Here is a 22,072-nt window from a genome sequence, read left to right on the forward strand (position 1 = left end):
TGGTGATTTGACTCGATGGATAGTCTTTTTATAGCGCATGGTGATTTCGGTAGAAGAATATGTTGTCAAACATGATAACAGCTATATAATCGCTTTACATCCTTGTTTTGCTTGAGTTATCTGCTCATGAAGCCTTCTGAGGAAACATATCATATTGTTTCACATTCCAAGAATTCACATCAAGAATTCTCTTTAAATGTTTAGATTTTTTTTCCAGTTTATTTTTATATAATTTATTGCAGTCATGTTATTAATTAAGCAAATGTTTATTTCTGTACCTTTTATAATGACAACATTATAAAAGTTTTCCTCAGAAAACAGCACATGCAGGTGTGTAGATAACGACTCTGTATTTGCCAATGTAATATAAAAAACTTTGGTAAACCAAAACTCTTTTCAGAAATGATCCATAAAAGATGACATATGTTTAATGAAAAGCATGTATAATCCATTGACACGGCTGAGTGATTCCATTCTTTGTGTTTTTTTTTTTTTTTTTTTGGTCAGCTGCAGACTCACAACTGTGAATATGCCAGCAGTATGGAATATACTTATGGTTTTAATTTGGCATACATTTGTAACAATTTCAACATTTCATTTGATATAATCTTTCCTTTGTCTATAAAAGACTAGTAAAAGTCATGGTATTGCATTTATTTTATTATTTTTAAAGTACAATGACGATATATCCAAAAAAAAAAAAGTGTATTATTTGTTTTTCTTTGTAAATAGAGGTCCCTCACAAGGGGAATGTCATATTTGGGGTCCTTGTATCAAAAAAGTGTGAACCCCCTCTGCTCTAGATAGTCTTGTAAAACATGATGTCAGGATGTGCTTTATAAAAAGACTCAAGCTATCAGAATTTTTAAATTACAATAATTTATAAGTTATATAAATAACAAAGCTTAAAATAACTTAAAAGCGTCCATTTGAGAAGTAGGGGTGAATCGAATCTTTCCAAGATTGCCATCTGCTCTGAAAGTCTTGTTTCGCATCTGGGACCCTCTGTCTCTCGGGACAGCTGAAACAAATCCGGCCTCAGCAGCTGGGATGGATTAAGGGTGGAATATCTAATGAGAAGTTCCCCTCAGATGGAGGAGCAGGATTCGGACTTGTGGCTATTCAAGTGGAAAATGCAGTCGCTGAAGCACATGGAGGGGTTCGGAGTTGTTTAAACAACCTTGTCCAGGACTGACTGTTGCTCCCGCTTTTTCAGTATGCCAGGCGTAATTCGCATATGACAGAAGCAAAGCAGATGGTGAAAGTCTATTGTTTGTATTGCTAATCCTTTGCTTATGGTGTCTGTCGCACTTTTCATTAAATCTCTTCTGATGAAATCCTTCTCCATGACATCATTTCTCTGTGTTGAGAGACAAAGGTAAAATGGAGTAAAACTGCAAGTATTCTGTTGTTTCCTTTATTCTTACTTTTAATGAACACAACTGTCACTATAATGTTAAAAAATGTCATCCAGTGTATTTGTGTTAATATGACGGTATTACAATCCCTGACTAATTCTCTTTATTAAAATTGCACAAATTTGACAATTGTGTCATCAATTACTTACCTATGTTTTTACATTTAGTTTCAACTTAGTTGTCGATTATTACAGTAGGATGAAGACTTACACATTGCAGGTGGGAACAATCCTCTCTTCAGGTTGCCTGGAGAAACTCATTCTCTTCAGGAAAGACGGGAGTCGGAGTTTGGGTCTGTATTGTTTTCGCACTGGACTAAAAACAGAGACAAGAAGAAGTTAGGTATGTGAATGGGAACACAGATGCATTCATCCGTATGTTATAGCTACTATTTCAGACACTCTGAGTTGTCTCTTTAAAAAGTATTTAAAATATTAGAGGGATTTGAGACCCAATGCACTACTAACAAAATCTCACGTGACAACGGGTGTACACTTTCTGCTAGTATTCTGGCTACTCATAAACTGAATCAGGTGATATGGAGGTTGCTGATTCAAAAGGCTCACTTGACTCTGTAAATTAATTTTAGCATCTGGTGGCATGTTACACATTAGTCACCAGTCACTGAGGTGCCCTGGTCAATGAAAAATAAGAATATGACGACAATGAAAAACATTTGATAAATCTAGTTTAAAACGAATTCACCAAGTTCCATTTCCAGCGAAAGTTCACATGTAATGACTCTAGAAATGTCATGTGGTGTAACCAAGTTTAAAAGGAATAACATATTTTCCATGAATAAGTGTGAGTGTAAACATCTTATTCTTTACATTTTTCAAGGAAAACAAATATTTGTAAAAAAAAAAATGTTTGGAGGGACTTTGACACACAGTCATTTGGGTCTGTTAGGGTCTATTCCATTATATATTATATTATATTATGATTTATTATTTATTTTTTTTTATTTTTTTATTTTCTTCATTTTTTAACAAAAATGTTTCAAATAATAATAATAATAATATTTTAATAAGACTGCTAAACAGCTTTTTTTTCTATAAGAATCATTGATTATGCCAGACTACTTAATAATAATATTTTCTTTTTGAGAATTCCATGCTGGTAATAAGGCTTTTTTCTTAATTATATCATCAGGACAGTTGCATCCCCCTGACATTTAAAATATTTAATTAATTAATTAAAAACACTCATCAAAGAAGTCCTTGTATGTTTGAATTGCATTTGAAATGTATTTTTGAATACAATTACACATCAATTTGTCATTTCAGTGACCCACTCACCATTCAGCTTGTGATGAGGACAGCACCTGCATATCAGCGTTTCCCCCCTCTTCCTCTTTTTCCTGCTGTCTCTCATCCTCTTCTTCCTCTTGCTCATCACAAATGTTGTCCCACACTTGGCTATTGACAAAAAGAGCCTCCTGCAAGCTGATGCCACGGTCCAAACAAGTCACCTGGCGACAGAGGGGACAGCGAATGGTGCGCAGGCCGCTGGAATGCAGCCCCATTGTCTCCAGACAGGGGGTGCAGAATGTGTGGTTGCAGTGGAGAGTTCTGGGAACGCGGTCGATGCGGGAGTAACGCAGGTAACAGACCCCACATTCCTGATCCTCAAACAGCACCATGGCTGAACACTGGAACTGATGTTTGATCTGATGATGGTGGCGGCGTTCAGTCTTCTGGAAATTGTTTAGTGTACTCTGTAAAAACAAACGTAGTCCATATGTGCATAAAAAGATTTTGTCATTAATTACATGCATCCATGTCATTCCAGACCTGTATTACTTTATATATATATATATATATATATATATATATATATATATATATATATATATATATATATAAACATAACATTGGAATCCATGTCTTCATTAGAAAAAAAATGACAGGGTTGGAACAATATGAGTAAATGATGACAGAATTTTCAGATTTGTGAACTATTTCTTTAAGCAAAGTAAAGTGACAAAAAAATCTTGAAGCAGATGGCAAAGCCATTGCCCGATAGACCCCCACTGACCATTCATCCTAACAGTATTCTACTCTAATGCTGCAGACCACCTGTTAGTCTTGAATACGACCTCTGAGTGTTGACCTCTGACCCCTTTCTGAGTACTAATGCAGACAAAACAATACTGCATGAAAGAATGACAAGATCTTTGGTTTCTGCAGCCATGAGAACATCTAACATTTCACTTCACCAATACAACAGTTTATATAGTATTCCAGTACAAAGACTAATCTTACATAATATTATGTTTAGTTAATTTTGCTGTCTTGTTAGCGATGGTCAGGTGAAAGATTATATGAAAAACATCCTTAGTCAAACTGTAACTTGACTCAGTGTCAAACCATTTGAACAGTGTGTCCTTTCTATATCATGTTAACCAACACACTGCAAAAATCACTCAATTAATTATTATTTTTATTCACTAAAAACATCTAAAAACCAATGTACAAGAAGCAATAGTGCATAAGAATATGTTGTTTCAGAAAATACATCTCTTTTTCTATATACCTGTCTAAATTGTTTAGACTTTAAGCAAGGAACTTTTGATAATGAGGTAAGAAGAAAAACTAAAGTTGTATTAGAATAGTTATCAAGATTTGTAAAATAAGACAACATCTTATACAGTTTTGTTTTTGAAGTAACTCTTTCTTGATTTAATGAGGTTTGGATACCTTACTGGACAACAACAAAATACTTATTAAGAAACTAAGATTGTTTGCTGTGCAACTGAATATCAAAATATTTTTTACTAATTTTCATGAAACACAAACAAAAATAGATGTAAATCAACCTCAGTTTTAAAGGAAAGAAATCAAGAAATATACTTACAGTAGAAGGACTCCTAATCCACTTACAGATATTTGTCAGGAGATGAACTCATCTGATGGAGAATAGTGGGTGTGTGAATAAGAGCAAACTGTCAGTCTGAGTAACCGCTGCTGCTGTTTTAAAGTGGCTGTGGAGTCGTGGGGGAGGTGATACATGTCCTACTCCTCCCCCATTGCCACACAAAGCAAATCTCACTAGTTACTGAGAAATCAGTGTATCTCCATGTCATTATCGCAATGATGATTAAACTTTTATCCTTCTGAGGGTTCAGGTCAACACAAAACAACACTGGCTGGATAGGGGAAGAGAGTTTTGGATCTCAGGACAGAGAAATGTCAGAGGCAGGGAAGAAAAGGGGAAAAATACTGATCTGAAAATACTGATGGTACATAGTGTCTTAACAGAGAGGAGTACATCATAATATGAATAGGTTATTTATAAAGTATTATAGGTTAATCTGGAATAATGGAAAACACTTGTTCTAACAGTTTTCTATGTTAGTAATTTTTTGTAAAAAGCTTTTTCTCATCCTAAATACGTAAAAAAAAAAAATTACAATTACATCCAATATGACTCGACCAGTTTTCTTGAGCAGTCAGTGTTCTTAGATAATTGTTGGATTTTGCTAGTAAATAAACCACAATAATAAGCAAGAACTATTATATCATCTTACAAAAAAATCTAAATAAAATGAATTAAAAATGTAAGGGCTCGTCCGGGATTTGAACCCGGGACCTCTCGCACCCAAAGCGAGAATCATACCCCTAGACCAACGAGCCACTGGCGAATGAGAAGTATTCATGTCAATTGAACGTTAGTGCAATACTGTCAAACTATTTAATCACAGAAAATAATGTCTTTTAATTATAATATTCTGTCGAAGTTAGTGTTATTAACAGATGGTTGTTCTCTGCATAGGAATGTAAGTTACACACGTCAGTCAGTGCAGTTTTTTCTACGTAAAGTTAATTACGCAACGGTAGCGTTACTTTGTATTTAGCGTAGACATTTCTTCGTTTTCACAGTTAAATCCGCTAGCGTAGATGTTCTACATATTACTAGGAGTAAACGGACCATATAACAACTAACATTTAGAAAAACAAATGGGCTCGTCCGGGATTTGAACCCGGGACCTCTCGCACCCGAAGCGAGAATCATACCCCTAGACCAACGAGCCACGTGCAACAAATTTTCTGACCTGAGACTATACAACCCTAACTACACACCGTCGCGGAATGTTTTATGAGAAACTTTGTTGCTATACCTACGCATATTAAATTTGCTCTGCTAAACCACATCAGAACAACAATGAACGCTTCTTATGACCCTCATTCAATGTTGCAAGAATACGTTTATATTGTTGAGCACTTTTCTCACTGAATAGAGTTCAGAATGTATGTGTACACGACAAATGTAAAATACATTTTTAATAACAGTTATATAATGACAATTATGTGCATATATAACTTACGGTAAACTCTTGTATCCATAACTAGTTAGCTAACTAACTTACCAAAAACACGTGTATTTGTAAACAGTCATGCATTATTAAAGTTTAATTGTATTATCTATTTGTTGTAACCTAATCGTGTTTTGAAGCTCTTGCATTTTCTACTAAAGTTTACGTTACTCAGCTAATCCATAAGTCATCACGAACACCTCGTATGTATGGATGCATGGATGGGCGATTAAATTACCCACAGTCCTTTGCGATAATGTAGAGTGTTTGTACAGCTGCCACTCTTGTCACCGGCGTAGGCAGAAATACCAGTAATGTACAACTGTTGTGTAAATTTATCTTTAAAACCAAATGTATATATTCCTCATTAATAGGTTTTGTAAATTGGTTTGTGCAATCAAAATGGCTAATGAAAGTTTCGTAAAAGTCGTGTTTGATGGTGTGACAACTAAATAGAGTCTGTTATATTCAGAGATGGGACCAAGTCACACATGTGCAAGTCTCAAGTAAGTCTCAAGTCTTAACCTTCAAGTCTCAAGTAAGTCCCAAGTATTTTTTTCTTGGGCAAGTCAAGTCAAGTCAAGTCACAAGCTATGTCAAGTCAAGTCCAAGTCAAGTCACCTTAATATTGTTATTTTACCTGCAGAATCTGATCTTAATAAAGTTAAAAGACAAGATATAACTGTCAGTAAATTAAAATAATTTGGATTTGCATTGTAAATACTCATGTTCAGTAAAATACTTCATGGAATCAAACAAAATTGTAACTTCCTAAAATTATTTATTTTTCACTTCTGCCAACAGTGTTTGAAATGTTTTACATTTTCAACATTGAGTCCATAAAACTAAACATCCAACAGACTCCTCTCTGAACACCTCTGTCTCTCTCTCAAACACAGTTCACATACAACATTAAACTGTTACATTTCTTCTCTCTCTCTCTCTCTCTCACACACACACACACACACTCTCTCTCTCTCTCTCTCTCTCTCTCTCTCAGAGTATAGAATATAAATATGACGTATTTTCAGTTGTTTCATACTTTTTTGTTATGTACAGTACAGACCAAAAGTTTGGACACACCTTCTCATTCAAAGAGTTTTCTTTATTTTCATGACTATGAAAATTGTAGAGTCACACTGAAGGCATCAAAACTATGAATTAACACATGTGGAATTATATATGGAATTATATACATAACAAAAAAGTGTGAAACAACCGAAAATATGTAATATTCTTGGTTCTTCAAAGTAGCCACCTTTTGCTTTGATTACTGCTTTGCACACTCTTGGCTTTCTCTTGATGAACTTCAAGAGGTAGTCTCCTGAAATGGTCTTCCAACAGTCTTGAAGGAGTTCCCCGAGAGATGCTTTGCACTTGTTGGCCCTTTTGCCTTCAGTCTGCGGTCCAGCTCACCCCTAAACCATCTGGATTGGGTTCAGGTCCGGTGACTGTGGAGGTCAGGTCATCTGGCGCAGCACCCCATCACTCTCCTTCTTGGTCAAATAGCCCTTGATGCCTTCAGTGTGACTCTACAATTTTCATACTCATGAAAATAAAGAAAACCCTTTGAATGAGAAGGTGTGTCCAAACTTTAGGTCTGTACTGTATATATGTGTATATATATGTATATATATATATATATATATACATATATATATATATATATATACATATATATATATATATATATATACATATATATACATATATACATATATATATATACATATATATATATATATATATATACACATATATATATATATACACATATATATATACACACATATATACAGTACAGACCAAAAGATGATTGGGTAATCGCGGCAGCTACATTAGTTTTTCTGATTAATTGTTTTGCTCTATGAGAAAGACAAGGTAACAAAATATTCGGGGCTTATGCCCCCTTAGCCCAGCCCTAGCGCCGCCCCTGGAATGCGTTTTTTTGATTGCCTGCTAGCGGATCATTAGGGGCCGTTCACATCACGTCTTGTGGGCGCGCAAGTTCGTTATTTCCAATGTAGGCGCGCGGTATGCGCGCTCATAATGGAAGCAACACGCTCACGAAGCGCACCGCATCGAGTTAAAAACATCTAAACTTTTCAGAATGCCGCAAGCGCACTGCAGGTCATGTGACAATAACTAACCAATCAGCTTCATCCTTTCCCGTATCAACGTTGAAAGCTCAGCTAACATGAAGGAACAGCTGTTCATAGCTGTATATGGATTGCCATTTTGAAATGAATTTAGTAGCAGAGCTACTGCGAGCGATTTTTAGTGCTGCAAATCCATTTATCCTTTGCTGAAATTTCTACGTCTTCATTGAGAGAGAGCGTGTCATGGATGCTTAGCAACGACAGACGCCACAGGAGCACTTCTGTCCGAGCGCTTTGGAAAGAAGGAGAAAGCGGCCCGACTAGCGTTTTCCACGCGTTTTTAGTCGCGAACTATTGAAGACAAAAGCGATGACCCTCGGTACCTCTCAGGCTGACGTGTTGATGTGATGTGATATCTGATTTAAGTGGGTGCGGTGTGTGTAAGGTAGAGAGGGCATGACTGATGATAGTGTCCTGATCCAGTCACGACGCTATTCTCAGCCTGCGCTCCAGGTGAGTAATCAACTTTATTTTAAAAAATAATTTATATATTTTATATTCAAACTGAAAACATGATTTGATTAACACTCAAGTCATTCAAGTCATCGTGTCTCAAGTCAAGTCAAGTCCCGAGTCTTTAACTTCCAAGTCCGAGTCAAGTCTCAAGTCCTAAAAATAGCGACTCGAGTCGACTCGAGTCCAAGTCACCAAGTCACAAGTCCCCATGTCTGGTTATATTTTATAAGTTATATAGAGCATTTAAATGCACCACTCTATCCCAAATTACAAGCAATATTGAAAATAAAAAGGAATTGTTAGAGAATGGAAATGACAATATCTGTAGGTTGGTATGAGAATACATAAAATAAAAATATTTTTATATTTAGAAATATTTAGAAATTTATACTGAATGATGGATCTAAAGATTCAGGAAATGGACATACTGCAGTGGCGGAAGCCAGGATGTTTAAATAGGGGAGCCCAAAAAAATAAAAAATAAAAAAGTTTATTCAGAATGACAAAAAGAGATTTCCTTTGTAAAAAATGAAGGAAAAACATGAATTAAAACCTCATTGATAACCACTGGCAAAAGATTGGGGACTCAGATAATAAAGGAAGAGAATATTACAGAATTTAATAAAATAATTAAAGTTAAAACAATTCCTAGTAAAAACAGAACAGAAGAAATCAGTTATACATGCAGTTAGGACACACAAGAATCAATAATACATTATGTATTATGATTAAAGATAAATGTGACATTTCTTTCTATTAACCTGTAGGAATTATAAGGAATAAAGAAAAAAAAACTTAAAGAATGTATGATCAAATTATGAAGGAAATGGGATATTAAAGGAATTCTAGCAATAGATCATTCAAATTACAAGCAAACTTAACCAGGGATGTTGCGGACTGTACAAACGTGTCCAATGAGAATCCTTACTGTGAAGCACGTGACACTCTGCGGAAGCGCAGGCAGAGTGGCTGTTCTCTAGTCTTGTGTTATTCTTTGTTGCTCTTTCAACTGTTGAGTTTCTGTCACCCCTACAACCCCAACTGACAAACAAGATGTCAAGTGTCCCAGAAACTGTAAGTGAGATTTGTACTTTCAGAAAATAACTTTAACACAAAGTTTATCTCGAATTCAAAGATCGTAGTTCTGTGCAAACACAGTAAAAGTAACGTTAAAACAATGCGCGAACCATTTTTTCCACGCTAACAGGCTAATGTTAGCCAAGAAGTGATTTACTAGTAACAAACCAATAAGACAATAAGACCAAGTGTGCAAAAACACCGAAAAATATCACTTATCAACGTAATTATATCACATTATATTCAGCTTCTAATAATAGCTCACCACGTAGTATGCATTGGAACCCCCTTTCTGTTTCGTATATTACAATATTTGACCAATGAAATACTGTTATAACGTTACCTGACTCCCGAATGGCTGAAATCTTAGTATGTCAGGGACAACTTGAAATATCAACTTAATTCTCTCAGAGCATTCCGATGTTAACTTATTTGTATACAGTTTCCCTTAACTAACTTTAATGCAGACTATGCTCTCATCTCTGCTAATTTTCTTTCCTTTTCTCAGGCATGCAGACCAGATTTTGATCTTTTGTAATAAAGATGTACAAGGAAGATCACTGAGAAATAATGGAGGAATTTCTGAGCACGCTGCGTGATCATGATGTCAGGTACATGGGAGAATTCAAATTCTGCTCAATCCACATATTAAAAAAGCGACTCGCGTTATACATTTGTATGTACAGTGGTTATAGAAAAGAATCCCCCCATATTGTCAATTTTAGACTCATCTGACTTGTGCCTATCCACAAACTTTATCCCAAATATGTTGGTGTTATATCTTTCACTTGGATATTATTAGTTGCACTGAGTAAATACAGCTTGATATAAAAAAAAAATTAAAAAAATAATGTATGTCTTCGTTTCAGGCTGCAACGGAACAAAATGTGATTATTATAAATGGGGTGATTCCTTTCTATACCCACTGTGTGCAGGCATACAGCATCCACTATTTGCGGTACTCAGGTTGCATGTTGTGTTCATCTACACAGCTCTGTCCTGTCATCCTGTGAGCCGGAATTACAGGAACTGATGCGGCAGATCGACATCATGGTGGGGCACAAGCGGCGTGAATGGGAGGCTGAGGTTCGAGCCATGAAGCTGCGTCTGCAGAATACGCAGGAGGAACTCCAGTCAGCCAAAGCTCTGCTCGACAAGAGGAGCTCGGAGGTATTGTATTTGCTGTTGTTCAAAATTTCATTTAGAGTGTGAAACTGTTGTAAGAAGCAGCTTTGGTACATCTTGAAAGTTATAAAGCAACTTTCCATGGTCTGATCCATTATTAATACTGTAGTATATGAGACAAAGCATGTTCAGTACAATGAAATGTACTATGAGGCCACAGAATCTTCTGAAGGACTAAACTGATTTTGATGGTTTTGTGTGTGTTACACTTTCCATGGTAAGATCTCTCTTAAATATCATGGCTCAGCAAAATCACATACGTCATATGCTCTGCCTTCACCCCTGGCAGACGCTTGGGGTGAGAGAGGTGATAATGTCCCTGCTGGAGCTCCAGGACGGTGGTTTCCAAATGTTGAAGTTGGTAGTGGACAAGGGGCTACAGCAGGTGAACTGCATGAAGACGTGGGTCTTCCTGCATGACAAGACTAGACTAGACTGAATGCTTCTGTTTGAGCATTATTATAAGCATTAACTATGTGACATATTAGATAGGTGAGGACTGTTGTTGGTAAAGCCATGTTGATTGTTTTGATTGATGCATCAGTATTTCTTGTATAAGTTTCTCTGATTACATATCAATAAATTGACACTACGGTATTACAATAATACAGTGTATAATATAGGGAAAGACAGTATTCTGATATAATGATTATATTGTTATCATGACATATAACTGAATAAATGACTGAATATATTAGATTAAAATGCAAATGCTTGCATGGTTGATTAAATCAACATAATATTATTAAAGGGCCAAATGACATCATGTTATATTATAATAATATTATTATTATTTAAATATTTAATGGGTCTAAAATGTAATTGTAATTATTCCAGAAGTCTAATATTATGTTGACAATATGTTCTTCACCATCTAACTTTAAAATAAAGATTTAGAAAAATCTAAAGTCAGGAAACTTTATGATTATATATATTGTTGATAATAACATAATTACTGTAATATAGGGGATAGCAGTGTTTTATTTTAATGTTTAGATTTTTAATTAAAATTTTTAATATAATTATTAAAGGTATTATTTCTTTATTTTGGTTTTGTTACATTAAGTTCATTAAATTCAAATGCAGATACTTAGCATCTAATGTTGCATAAATGATATGAAATTATATTAAATTCAGTAATATCACTAATACTATTGAAATTTAATTGCTTCATTGGTCCAAAAGTCTGAGATCATGTTTTAATATAAAATTAAAAAAATAAAAGTTTTGAGAAATATTATGGCATAAAATAAATAAAAAATAAGACAAAATAATACATGATGTTAATAATAATATTAATATGATTATATTATATAATATATAATAATATAATATATTATATTAATAAAAAAATTAATTAGATTTTGCAGTAAAATTATTAAACTAATAATAAGATTGTTATAAAAAAAAGTTGATTTCAGGAAAAATAAAAACATTTTAGCTAGTGGTCTCAGACTTTTGGATCCTCATATACATGCTTGTGGACTGCATTTTCCATTATATAGTAAAGTCATAGTTTATGTAGTAAGTAGATCACTCTCCACTAGGTGTAGTGTTTGAGCTGCAGTTCACGCTGGCTCTAATAAACCGATCTTATGTTCTCCAGATCCGAGTGCTGGGGCAACAGCTAGATGAGATGCAAGCTGGAAAACAAGATCTGGTTGTGAAGTATGAAGAACAGCTGCAGTATGTAAAAGATGAAGTACGATCAGCTTTTATTTTAGTAACAGTGCTGTATATATTATTGTTACACTCCAACACACTGTATGACATGATTTAGTTCCTTTCACTACAGCATCTTTTTATCAGTAATATAGTTAACAGCTACCTCCTTTCAACAGTTGTCTAAACTGAAACACAGCTATGAAAAGCTCCAGCGTAAGCATCTGAAGGAGGCACGAGAAGGAGCTCTGAGCAGAGAGGAGGACAGGACTGAGCTGTCCCACCTCAAAAGCAAGCTGGAGGTACAGAGACTGGCTGAATATTAAATGGACTTTATTTTCGTTTATATAGTATTGTTTTATAATTTTAGTTCAATAATTTAATGAAGTTCATTGGAGATCTATGTATGTGAATGCAGGAGTTCCGTCAGCATTCAGCAGAGTGGGAACAGCAGAGACTGCAGTATCAGAAACAAGTGACTTCACTGGAGGAACAGAGGAAGAACCTGGCTGAACAGTTTGCTCTCATCCAGGTGCCTCTAATTAGAACATTTACAAGCCTAGCATACAAAATAATAGTCAGAAAGTGTGTGTGTGTGTATATATTATTAAGACTTTGTTTTTCAAAATCATATCAAAAAGGTTTATGATCAGGCTTGTATGGTTCATGTAGAATGATATAAGACCATATGGAGCTCATATTCAGAGCCAGATTAATATAAGGGCTAGGCAGGGCTGAAGCCCCAAAGCCCAAGCAATGGGGGGCTCGTGATTGGTTGTGAAGGTAAGGAAAAGCAGGCCTAAAGCCACCTTTCCACTATCTCCCACAAGAGACAGACCAGAAGTCATTCATGTCCACCGGAGAGTTGTGCGGGAGCTGCGCGGAGTTACAATCATATGCATATACCCAAACTTCGGCTCTAATTTGAGCTTCAGATGCGTTCAAATATTTTAACTTCTGAAGCGTGGTTAATTTTGAATTCTTAATTTTTGCATTTAGCAGACGATTTTATCCAAAGCGACTAAAAGTGCATTCAGGCCATCAAATTTTACATATCATGTGTTCCCGGAGAATTGAACCCCCAACCCTGCGCTTGATATGCAGTGCTCTACCAATTGAGCTAGATGAACATGTTAGAATTACCTACATTTTTTCACTTAATTATGTAAAAGGACGCTTAAGACTAATAATTATTTTATAATTATTAAATCATTATGTATGATGATTAGCGCCATAAAACCTACTGTGTTTTTATTTAGGGCATCATTGGTTTTGTGTGGGTATATTCATACATTCTTTATATTCAGTAAAATCATTAATTTTACCGTGGCCATAAGCCGAGGGTGATGGTTGCTTCATAACCAATTTGGAAGTTGTGTGTGACTGCTGCTATGAGGAGAAATGAGACAATCATATCCAAATGTCACAGACAGTGGAAAGGCGGTAGAATGATTGGCCAATGGGAGAAAACGAACTTTACCGGTGGGTCGATCGCCAAAACTCCACCCTCCCAACATATTACTCATCCTTTCCTATTTTAATGACAGTTAATTATGTAAAATAACATGCAAGTAACCCTAAGTCAAACCCAAATCCTAATCCTAACCATATAGTTTATAAATGAAATGTAGTTAATTATTATTACTCCGTACTTGTATGTATAATTAGACTGTAATTAGGACACCTTAAAATAACGTGTAACCATTATCATTAATGTCAAATATTGAGTACTATAATGGCAAAATGTCACTTTTATAGAGTTTGTTTTAGTTGTATGTTTTAAAGATGTTTTCCGTTACAAACAATATATATATATATTTCTGTTTATTATCATTATTGTTGTTATAAATGTTGTTGTTGTTGTTGTTATAGATGATAATAGGCAACATGGGTTTTGCCTAATTTATGGTCTTAGTAACAGGCTGCTATGCTTCACTTTGGATTTATGAATTACAGTAAAGCTTTTCATAGGACAACTCCCAAAAAAATATTTAATAGTTGTAATAAACTATAAAGTCATTAAAGATTAAAGCCAAAAGATACATGTACCACAACATGAAGGGAAAAGGCTGATGATACACTGGGTGTCTTTCAAGGATTAGTAAAGTTGTAATATTAGTGTGTGTGAAACGTTGTGTGTCAGACTCAGGGTGTAGGTCGGACACAGGAGCAGGCAGAACTGCAGCGGCTGCGCTCTCAGCTGCAGAGGGCTCAGGACAGCCTACATACTCAAGAACTGGAACTGGAGAGACTTCGGCTGCTTCAGGATGAGCTGGGAGACTCGATCCAGGAACATCAGGTCAGATGTCCTGCTGCAGCTCACGTACGGGGACAGGTAGATCCAGATCCACAAGAATAGTAGAGGTAGAGATGGACATCAGTGTGGGGTGTGGAGTGAGAAACAAAAGAGGAGGTATATGTTGCCTTTATGTCTTCCTGGGGAGTTCCTTCTTAAAAGGATTAGTTCACACAAAGATTAAAATGATGTCATTACTTATTCATTTTCATGTTTCTACAAAATCAATCTTTTGTTTAATTTTTGGACACAAATGAAAATATTTGTAATATTCTCTCATCATTTTGTCCATACATTGAGATAAAAACCTCAAAATTAAAGCACATAAACACATTTTAATAGTGATCCATATGAATCAAGCCGTTTAATTCAAGTCTTCTGAAAATGCATGTTCACTTTATATAATGAACACATTTAATCTAGGCTTTTATTCACATATAATTATTGATCTACACACATAGAGCACATTAAATATTGCCACCGGAAGCTTTGAAAGGAAAGGTTATTACTGGGTAATCTTACATGTTGGCTTGTTTCTAACATAAAATATCAATTCACACTTCAGTTATATAAGCAATATAGTGCACAAGTTGCATGGATTGCTCTTTTTTGATGATTTTGTTTTTCATTTTTATATTTTGAAAACTCATAAAGCTCAGTTCAATAATATGATTGTTCCAACATGACTTTAAGGCATCATTAGATATTGGGTCTAGTTGCATATACTTCTTAGACTAGACTTAAAAAGTTAGCCTTGGCATATGTTTTCTTCTAGACCGGTCATAACTGTTTAAATTCAGTTACAAAAATGTAGATTTGCCCAATCTCAATCAGAAAACTAAGACTGATTATCATAACATAGTGGCTGTGTTTATGCAACTGGCCCCTGGTTTAATAGCTGAAGCATTAATAGCTGAGCAAAGCACAAAATGTTTTTTTATGTCATATGTGATGGTTTGAATAATGGCAACGCTGTTCTCTGCAGGTTTTGAGTGAAGAGCGAGAGGAGCTGAAGGCTACACTGGACGCTCAGGATCAGTTTGTACGTAGCACAGGAATCCAGCAGCAGCAGTTACGGCGGGAAGTGACCCGACTTAACCAAACTCTGCAAGCAAAAGAGCAAGTCATTAGGTATATTATCATCTGCTTACATACACAGAAATATTACGGTAGGATTTATCATTTAACAACAGTCCATAAAGTAACAATCAAGTGTCAATCAATCTCAGCGTGCAAATCACTTATCTCTTCGTATAGGTCTCTAGAGGAATGTTTAGGATCACACGGTTCGTCTCCAAACCTGGCCTTCCTTAGACAAGAGCTGGAGAAAGTCACAGCCAAGTTGAACAGTTCCCAGACTTGTGAGAATCACCTGAAAGCTGAGGTCATCAGACTTCGAGACAAGTGAGACGTTTTCCAAAAGACTCTTTATGACAGCAGCTACAACTAACAATAGAAGAATCATTTATTCTGGAATAAAAACCTTGAACTTTATTTGTTTTGTCAGGTTGGAGAGCATGAGAAAGCATAAAGCAGAGATGAGCAGACGAGAAAACGAGTGGAAACAGATGGAGGAGGAACACACTTGCTGTACAGCTGAAATCAAACATGTATGCACAATAAGCAGTACATTTTTTAGTTTGAGGTATTATCAGTGTGCAGCTGAGCAGCTTTATTTATAAGAGGAATTATTCAATTTCTTAATATGTACAAATTACTGATGACCATATTTAGTTGAATGTAACTCTTTGTGTCTGTAGTTACGTGCAGAGCTCGAGAGGGCTGAACAGACTCGATGTGGGGAGCTGGAGGGAATGAGGAAGGAGGTGTCTCAGTTAACCAGCGAACTTCATCAGCGTGACATCACCATTGCCACACTCACTGGTTCGGCCTCCAGTATCGAGCGACAGTTACGGGCAGAAGTGGAGCGAGCAGAGCGCCGGGCGTCAGAACTCAAGGTTCACCAAAACACACTTGAAACTTGTCCAGATCAGGCATCAGAAACAAAAACCTGCCATTTATCACCCAAAAAGAAGAAACCTGTGCTTGATGAGAAGTACTGGTTTGTTATATCATGTCTTATATCTGATTTTGCTGTTATGTTGGTTTTTGTAGGTGACACAGGTCCAGCTTGAAACGCTAAAGCTTGAGAATCAGCATCTAAGTGATCTTCTTGAGAGAGTCGAGTCAAGATCACCTAAGGTTTCCCTCCTTTGCTCTGAAAACCTTCCTTTTCATTTTTCTGTGTTCATTTAAACAGTGTTCAGGGCTATATTAACAGCATCTGCATTAACATCATTTGAACAGTATCAATCTTTTTGACTCGAAGGCCCAATGATTTCTCCTACTATAATGAAATCTCTGCTTGTTTTCAAACTGCTTATTTCATTAACAGAATCTGAAAGTGTCAATACATTAAATTAATAAGCCATAATTCATCAACACTCCATGATTTCAGAAATTAAAAGATTTGTATGTCATTTAATAGAAATATGATTTTTATTTAAACAGTTCATGAGCGATTAAATGGATTTTGTTACCTTTTACAAACTGCGGGATGAATTTATGATGCAAGCCAGATTGATTTCATTTAATTTGTATTTCTTGTTTTGTAAGCCTTTTTGGTATTTTTGTTGATCACTTTTTTCGCTTTGTCTGTCAGAGGCGTGACGGAGAGCTGGCGAGTCTTAGAGATAGCTATGTGTCATCTTTGAACAGTTTGGAGGAAGAGAACAGGCATCTGAGGCTGGAAATGATTGAGCTACGAGCTCGCATGGAGGCCAACAACCAGACCTGGCAGGACAAGTACGAGAGAGCGCTACTACAAAATCAGAACAAGAACGCTCAGAACAGGTACCTGATATTTCCACATAAAAAATGTTCACTCACACACACACACACACAGTCAGCGAACTCCAAAAGGAAAAAAAATTAACGTTTTAGGATTTGGAAAATACATTTCTATGATTTTGCACTATTTCTTGATCACTCATCAAGTAAGGAGAAGTGTGACAATGATCGTGTGAACTCTTTGTACAGAAATTCAGGTATCCTTGCCAACAAGTGACGTTGAATACATGTTCACTAGCATTCAAAAGTTTTGGGGTCAGTAAGAATATTTGATGTTTTTGATGCACCAAAGTAGCAAAACAGTAATATAGTGAAAAAATATTACATATATTTTGATACAATATTTTGATTTTAATATATTTTAAAGGTAATTTATTCCTGTAATGGCAAAGCTATATTTTCAGCAACCATTACTCCAGTCTTTAGTGTCAAATGATCATTATAACATGCTGATCAAGAAACATCTCTTTTTTTTAATTTTCAGTGTTTAAAATGGTTGTGCTGCTTAATAATTTTGTGGAAGCCGTGATACTTTACCCAGGATTCTCATTTCAGCATTTTTTTTGTAACATAAATGTCTTTATTGTTGCTTTTGATTAATTTATTTCATCCTTGCTGAATAAAAATACTTATCTTACTGCACCAAAACTCTTTGGAGTGGTAGTGTGTGTAAGTGCATGATGTAGTTGTGTTATGTGCTGTCACAGATCTGATGAGGATGTACAGCGCAGACACCAGGAGGAGCTACAGGCCATGGAGACTCGGATGCAGGAAAGAGCCTCGCACTACGAGGGCCAAATACAGACACTCCTCAAACAGCTTGAGAACCTGTCGCCAACATCCCCTAATCGCCCCGATGGCCAGTCACAGGAGAGCAGGATGGCTGTGTCCCCGGCCCACTCTTCTGCATCGTCTGCCTCATCTTCTTCTTCAAGCCGTAAAGCCCACAGGATGGCAGCTCTTCTCAGTGCAGCGGTTAATGGAGAGGAAGCTCAAGCTTCCAGCTCGGTAGACAACTTTCTGCCTTTGGTCAGTAATAGAGATATGGGTCACTGGGACATGATGTCCCCATCTATGAACGTATTCAAAAATATATATAAAAAATGCTACTCATACATAATACTATATATATATCATAATGAGTAAAAAATCCATATTAAGAATTACATTCCTGAACAGAAAACCTCGAGTTGTTTTTTTATTTTTTTTAAGGAAAATTATTTGAAACTTATGCTTAAAAAAAAATCTCAATCAGTGGTGATGGTGCAACTAACATGAAAAAAAAAAAGCCTGCAGACCCTCATGAATGTGTTGAGTTCAGAAAGTCAATTAAAATGTGAGATAATTTAATGGCTTTATGACTTGGCAGGATTATTTCAGGGTGTAAAGCATCATGTGGTCGACTCCCCAAAGCATAATGATATTTATAAATTAATAATTCATATATGTATGTATGTGTGTGTATATTGTTTTTGGCATTGCTTTAATAAAAAAGCATGTCAGCCATGCACACGGTACCATTGCACAACAGCCTTAACAGTCAGTTCCTCCCACTTCCTCCAGGACTCCACTGGATCTCCAAATGGCTCGGTGACTACGCGGTTTCTGGAGGAGGAAACGCTGCGCTCTCAAGAGCTGCTTCAGAGACTGGACGCCCACATTCACAGCATGAAGCTGGAAAACGCCAACACAGTCTCCAAATACTTGGGCAAGGACGGCAGACCCCCAAACGGCCACTGAGTGCCTTGATCTGAACTTGCAGAGATGTATACAGGTGATTACCTGTCTGTAAGGACATTTCTGTTTGAGAAAGAAGAATGTGTTTTGGGATTCATGGATGCTGCAAGATGATCGGACGAGACTCTTGTTACATCAGTGCAGCAAAAATGACACCAAAGCAGTGCCAAGCAACTTTCTGTTCCAAAAGTGCTGAATACCTCCATGTTTATTGCTCTAGTGAAGAAATGATCGCATATACACTCCCTATTCCCTGTACCTTGAACTTTGATCTTTCACATGGTCTCTTGCATCTACCGTCATCATCTTTTTGAGCACTTTAGACACTCTGTACTGTTTTGCTGTGCCTTTTTCTCGTTTTCTTTCTTATGCAGTCAATATTTATGTACAGTGTAACCTTAACAAACATAAAACATCTTTTTTGTAAACCTACTGACATGATCGTGAAGAATGTGTGTTTTAAGTTTGAATTAAAAGAGCTTGTTTTCATAGCTGCGTTTGTTATGGGAGTTGGGTGAGTTTGTGTGAATGGCTTTATTTCTTCGTCACTTTGTGCTTCGGGGAAAAAGCTGTTTGGACATGTGATGGGATTAGATACATTCTCTGGGGTCGTATCCTTTGACAGTGTTGCACAGCGGAGATGTAAAGTTGACGTCAAACACACAAGCTTTCTCTCAAGTCTCCACCTATGTTTAGTGGCCTATCACAGCCCGCTGTCATGATTTAGTAGAGTTTCACCCCAAGAATGCAGAGATTGTGCCAGGCCTGACGGTTTACAGCAGCGCACACGTTCAACAGGAGAAAGCTCACGATATGTTAATGTCATCCATGTGGGATCCAGCACATGGGGATAGCCAAAGGCTGTTATTGAGCACAGACTCATATATCACCAACGGAGTGATACTGAGTGCGAGACATGTGCTCCCTTGCTTTGAGAAATGGGGGGAATAGGAATATCCTAAATCTAATTTGTTTTGGAATGTGTCTCTTATTTATTCTCTCGCTCCTTCTTCCCTTCCTCAGATTAGCAAGTGCTGGAAAAATGTTTTTCCGGGCTCTGGTCCAGCGGTTTTATGATCGGAATTCCGTCACCCTGGATACCAGGCCCGCAGAGCTCAACAAACAGCACAGAGGAATTTGGCAATGTGGACGTTTACTCTTTTGCTTGCAGAGGAAAAGCATTTTTGATTTGCTAGGAACTTACGAATCTTGGGGCCCTGGGCAAAGTCAAGGGCAAACCGAGAGATCAATCAACACTTGGCTTGCTTTAACGGTTGAACTGTGGCCAAGAACGCACCTGATAATTTTGTTTTGAACAGTTAAAACAGTTGCTTTAAAAGGACGGAACTTTCAGTGTTGAATTGTCTTTTGTAAGATGGAAAGCTGTCATAAAGCTCCTGTAAAGTCTGTCTTCAAACCTCAAGGCATAGTTCACCCACCCCAGAAAAAAAACCTCATACTTTACTGGACGAAAGGAGGGTGAGTAGATGATATATTATCTTTACAACCCAACAGAGGGCGCAATCACGATCCTTAATGTATTTACTCTCTCAGATTTTCTTCTGTACATTTCTAGTGAATATTTTTACAAACAATTAGATAAAATGGTAAAACTAATTTTTTTTTTTTTACAGTACACTGTTATAAAAATTGCTTGCATTCTTGTATAGTAATAACAGTATATTATATATAATTACAAGCAATTAATGTTGCTTGGTACATTTTTGTTTAATTACCTTAATATATATATTTTTTTGTTTTTAACTCAGTTTTACAATGGCCCTCAACCAAAAATATCACTTATCAAAAAAAAAAAATAGTAGGAGACACATTTTGTATTTTTTTATTTTTATAAACAGTATGAGGCAAATAATTATGACCTAGCAGGTAACTTTTTTATTGCTTTAAAAGTGACACTTGTAGCCCAGCAGGCCTGTTAATCTCTTTCTCTCTTTACCATGATACCATAATGGTGGCTTTGATCCAATGGGAAGTGGATGTTTCAGTTATAATTCATGGCACCAGGTGACTTGTGGTTCAATCCACTTCTTTAAATAACATTAACACTAACATTTTCCATTGAGCACTTCCAAACTGACACTGTCTCACTGCAAACACACACAGAAACTGGCTTGAGGTAAACAAGCATCCACAATGCACTCTAGTAGTGCACATAACACATTCTCTTCTCAAATTATGTTTTAATGCGTGAAATAGTTTTGTTTTTAACATTAACATTTCATTTGAATAACTAGCTTTGTTAGCACAGCAGGTTATTGTGTTAAAGGCATAGTTCGCCCCAAAAATGTGACTTATTTGCTAATACTCATTTAAAGGGGGGGTGAAATGCTCATTTTCACTCAATATCCTGTTAATCTTGAGTACCTATAGAGTAGTACTGCACCTTCATAACTCCAAAAAGTCTTTAGTTTTATTATATTCATAAGAGAAAGATAGTCTGTACCGATTTTTCCCGGAAAAACACGACCGGCTGGAGGCGTGACGTGTGGGCGGAGCAAAAGAATCACGAGCGCCAGTAGGCTTTTGCGTTGAGAGCGTCTGGAAGTTGTGACATTACCGTGAGGAAAAAAAACATCCAAAACAAACCATGGCTAACAGTCAGATTCAGCCGTTTATTTATGATCCAGAATCGGCATGCGAGGGGACGCACTAACAAGGAGGCAGAGATATTTTAAGCAGTTTTACTCACCGCCTGCGGTTCCAACACACAATCGTGACCCTTTTTCGTTGGGATTGCATCATCCTTAAGAAATAAACGATGTGCAAATCCGTCGTCAAACTGGGCCTTGTTTGTAAAACAAGCATCTTCGAAATGCAGGGAACAAACACAAACACTTGCACAACTCCGTTGATGCTCTGTAAAAATAAACTCCATCCACTGGTCCCTTAATGCTGT

The 22,072-nt window shown here is 36.4% G+C and overlaps 2 protein-coding genes and 2 non-coding genes across 12 annotated transcripts; 1 reads left to right on the top strand and 3 right to left on the bottom strand.

The window, feature by feature from the left end:
* Positions 1 to 406: 406 nt before the first annotated feature.
* im:7152348 (uncharacterized protein LOC559250 homolog) lies at positions 407 to 4,380 on the bottom strand. 2 transcript variants are annotated; one of them, XM_052599462.1, is made up of 4 exons: positions 4,275 to 4,380; positions 2,717 to 3,135; positions 1,629 to 1,733; positions 407 to 1,360 (listed from the first exon to the last, which is right to left on the bottom strand). In XM_052599462.1, the coding sequence occupies exons 2-4, from the start codon at positions 3,058 to 3,060 to the stop codon at positions 1,318 to 1,320; spliced, it is 492 nt and encodes a 163-aa protein (XP_052455422.1). In that variant the 5' UTR covers positions 3,061 to 3,135; positions 4,275 to 4,380; the 3' UTR covers positions 407 to 1,317. The 2 variants fall into 2 exon arrangements, with proteins under 2 accessions (XP_052455422.1, XP_052455421.1); XM_052599461.1 differs by lacking the exon at positions 4,275 to 4,380 and adding an exon at positions 3,456 to 4,043.
* A 601-nt stretch (positions 4,381 to 4,981) lies between these two features.
* On the bottom strand, positions 4,982 to 5,053 carry trnap-ugg (transfer RNA proline (anticodon UGG)). The gene has a single exon. It is a non-coding gene; the product is annotated as a tRNA-Pro (tRNA).
* A 326-nt stretch (positions 5,054 to 5,379) lies between these two features.
* trnap-cgg (transfer RNA proline (anticodon CGG)) lies at positions 5,380 to 5,451 on the bottom strand. The gene has a single exon. It is a non-coding gene; the product is annotated as a tRNA-Pro (tRNA).
* A 2,794-nt stretch (positions 5,452 to 8,245) lies between these two features.
* On the top strand, positions 8,246 to 19,646 carry cep63 (centrosomal protein 63). Of its 8 annotated transcripts, none has more exons than XM_052599464.1 (16): positions 8,246 to 8,345; positions 9,934 to 10,036; positions 10,418 to 10,595; positions 10,900 to 10,995; positions 12,217 to 12,312; positions 12,452 to 12,574; positions 12,691 to 12,804; positions 14,416 to 14,607; positions 15,554 to 15,699; positions 15,826 to 15,972; positions 16,076 to 16,178; positions 16,329 to 16,526; positions 16,684 to 16,770; positions 17,231 to 17,421; positions 18,126 to 18,447; positions 18,982 to 19,646. In XM_052599464.1, exons 2-16 carry the CDS (start codon positions 9,996 to 9,998, stop codon positions 19,156 to 19,158), a joined length of 2,211 nt encoding a protein of 736 aa, XP_052455424.1. In that variant the 5' UTR covers positions 8,246 to 8,345; positions 9,934 to 9,995; the 3' UTR covers positions 19,159 to 19,646. The 8 variants fall into 8 exon arrangements, with proteins under 8 accessions (XP_052455424.1, XP_052455423.1, XP_052455426.1 ...); XM_052599463.1 differs by lacking the exon at positions 8,246 to 8,345 and adding an exon at positions 9,285 to 9,422; XM_052599466.1 differs by lacking the exon at positions 8,246 to 8,345 and adding an exon at positions 9,285 to 9,422 and having other exon boundaries at positions 18,126 to 18,426.
* The last annotated feature ends 2,426 nt before the right edge of the window (positions 19,647 to 22,072 follow it).

This window comes from Carassius gibelio, chromosome A6, assembly GCF_023724105.1.
Source record: "Carassius gibelio isolate Cgi1373 ecotype wild population from Czech Republic chromosome A6, carGib1.2-hapl.c, whole genome shotgun sequence".
NCBI lineage: Eukaryota > Metazoa > Chordata > Actinopteri > Cypriniformes > Cyprinidae > Carassius > Carassius gibelio.

Excerpts from the sequence above, each read along its gene's own strand:
- im:7152348 (XM_052599461.1), bottom strand. Across the intron at positions 1,734-2,716 it reads TCCTCATCACAAGCTGAATG|TCCAGTGCGAAAACAATACA; the intron begins GTGAGTGGGTCA and ends CTCTGTTTTTAG. Across the intron at positions 1,361-1,628 it reads ATTGTTCCCACCTGCAATGT|AGAAATGATGTCATGGAGAA; the intron begins GTAAGTCTTCAT and ends CTCTCAACACAG.
- cep63 (XM_052599464.1), top strand. The coding sequence starts at position 9,996 with ATGGAGGAATTTCTGAGCACGCTGCGTGATCATGATGTCAG. Across the intron at positions 15,700-15,825 it reads GCAAAAGAGCAAGTCATTAG|GTCTCTAGAGGAATGTTTAG; the intron begins GTATATTATCAT and ends CTCTTCGTATAG. Across the intron at positions 16,527-16,683 it reads GCCGGGCGTCAGAACTCAAG|GTGACACAGGTCCAGCTTGA; the intron begins GTTCACCAAAAC and ends TGGTTTTTGTAG.